This window comes from Gracilinanus agilis, unplaced genomic scaffold (genome assembly GCF_016433145.1).
Source record: "Gracilinanus agilis isolate LMUSP501 unplaced genomic scaffold, AgileGrace unplaced_scaffold17710, whole genome shotgun sequence".
Lineage (NCBI taxonomy): Eukaryota > Metazoa > Chordata > Mammalia > Didelphimorphia > Didelphidae > Gracilinanus > Gracilinanus agilis.
Genome location: NW_025348819.1, coordinates 1 through 725, shown reverse-complemented (window position 1 = coordinate 725; position 725 = coordinate 1). Strand labels below are relative to the sequence as shown.

The 725-nt window shown below is 61.5% G+C and overlaps 1 protein-coding gene across 1 annotated transcript; it reads right to left on the bottom strand.

Annotated features, from left to right (window-relative positions):
* Positions 1–181: 181 nt before the first annotated feature.
* ABT1 (activator of basal transcription 1) lies at positions 182–720 on the bottom strand (the record flags this gene model as incomplete). Its single annotated transcript, XM_044683264.1, has 2 exons — positions 182–600; positions 703–720. Coding segments are annotated over 2 exons (351 nt in total), but the record flags the coding sequence as incomplete, so codon positions are not given.
* Positions 721–725: the final 5 nt, after the last annotated feature.

The window sequence follows — 725 nt, the reverse complement described above, 5'->3', positions numbered from 1 at the left end:
GGAGCAGAAATTGCTTTCCTTGCCTGATGGGGATGGGGCGCTGCTGGCTTCCAGTGATTTACCCAGTAACCCTGCCTGCCAGACTTCTTTGGTGGGAAAGTTGGGAAATGGGGTCTCCCCCAGCACCTCTGCTAAGTCTAAGGTGAGCCCTTTGGCCCCCAAGCAGCTGCTCAACCAGGACTGAAAATGGCAAGGCCCCATCACCTCACTTTATTACTCTGTCAAGGTTCAAGCAGGAATCTGGAATGGGGACCCCCCCCCCCAGGCTCAGGCCCCTGGCCCGAAGATCTTAGCCAGCAGCGGCGCGTTTGGCTGGGCCTGCTTGGCAAGCCTGTGCATCGGAGCTGCCTGCTGGCTGGCCCCGTCTTTGTGGTTTCGGATCTCCTGCTCCGTGGGGCGCTGGGTGAAGCCCCAGGTCTTCTCTGGGGCCAAAGCGGCTCCTGCCTTCTTCTGGAACCGTTTGCTCTTCTCCACACTCTGCAGGTAAAAGTCCGTTTCCCGCTTGGCCTGGGAGATCTCTGCCCGGACCCGCTGCTGCCGAATGTGCCTCTCATAGGCCAGGCGCTCACTCAGATGGCTCCATTTAAAGCGGTGCAAGTACTGGGGAGAAAAGAAAGCGGCCAGAACCGTGAGGCGCCGCGTCCCGCCCCGCTCCCCGCCGCGCTGGTCCCCCCTTTCCAGCCCCCTGGCCGGCCGCCGCACCTTCAGGTTCCACAGGTCATAGC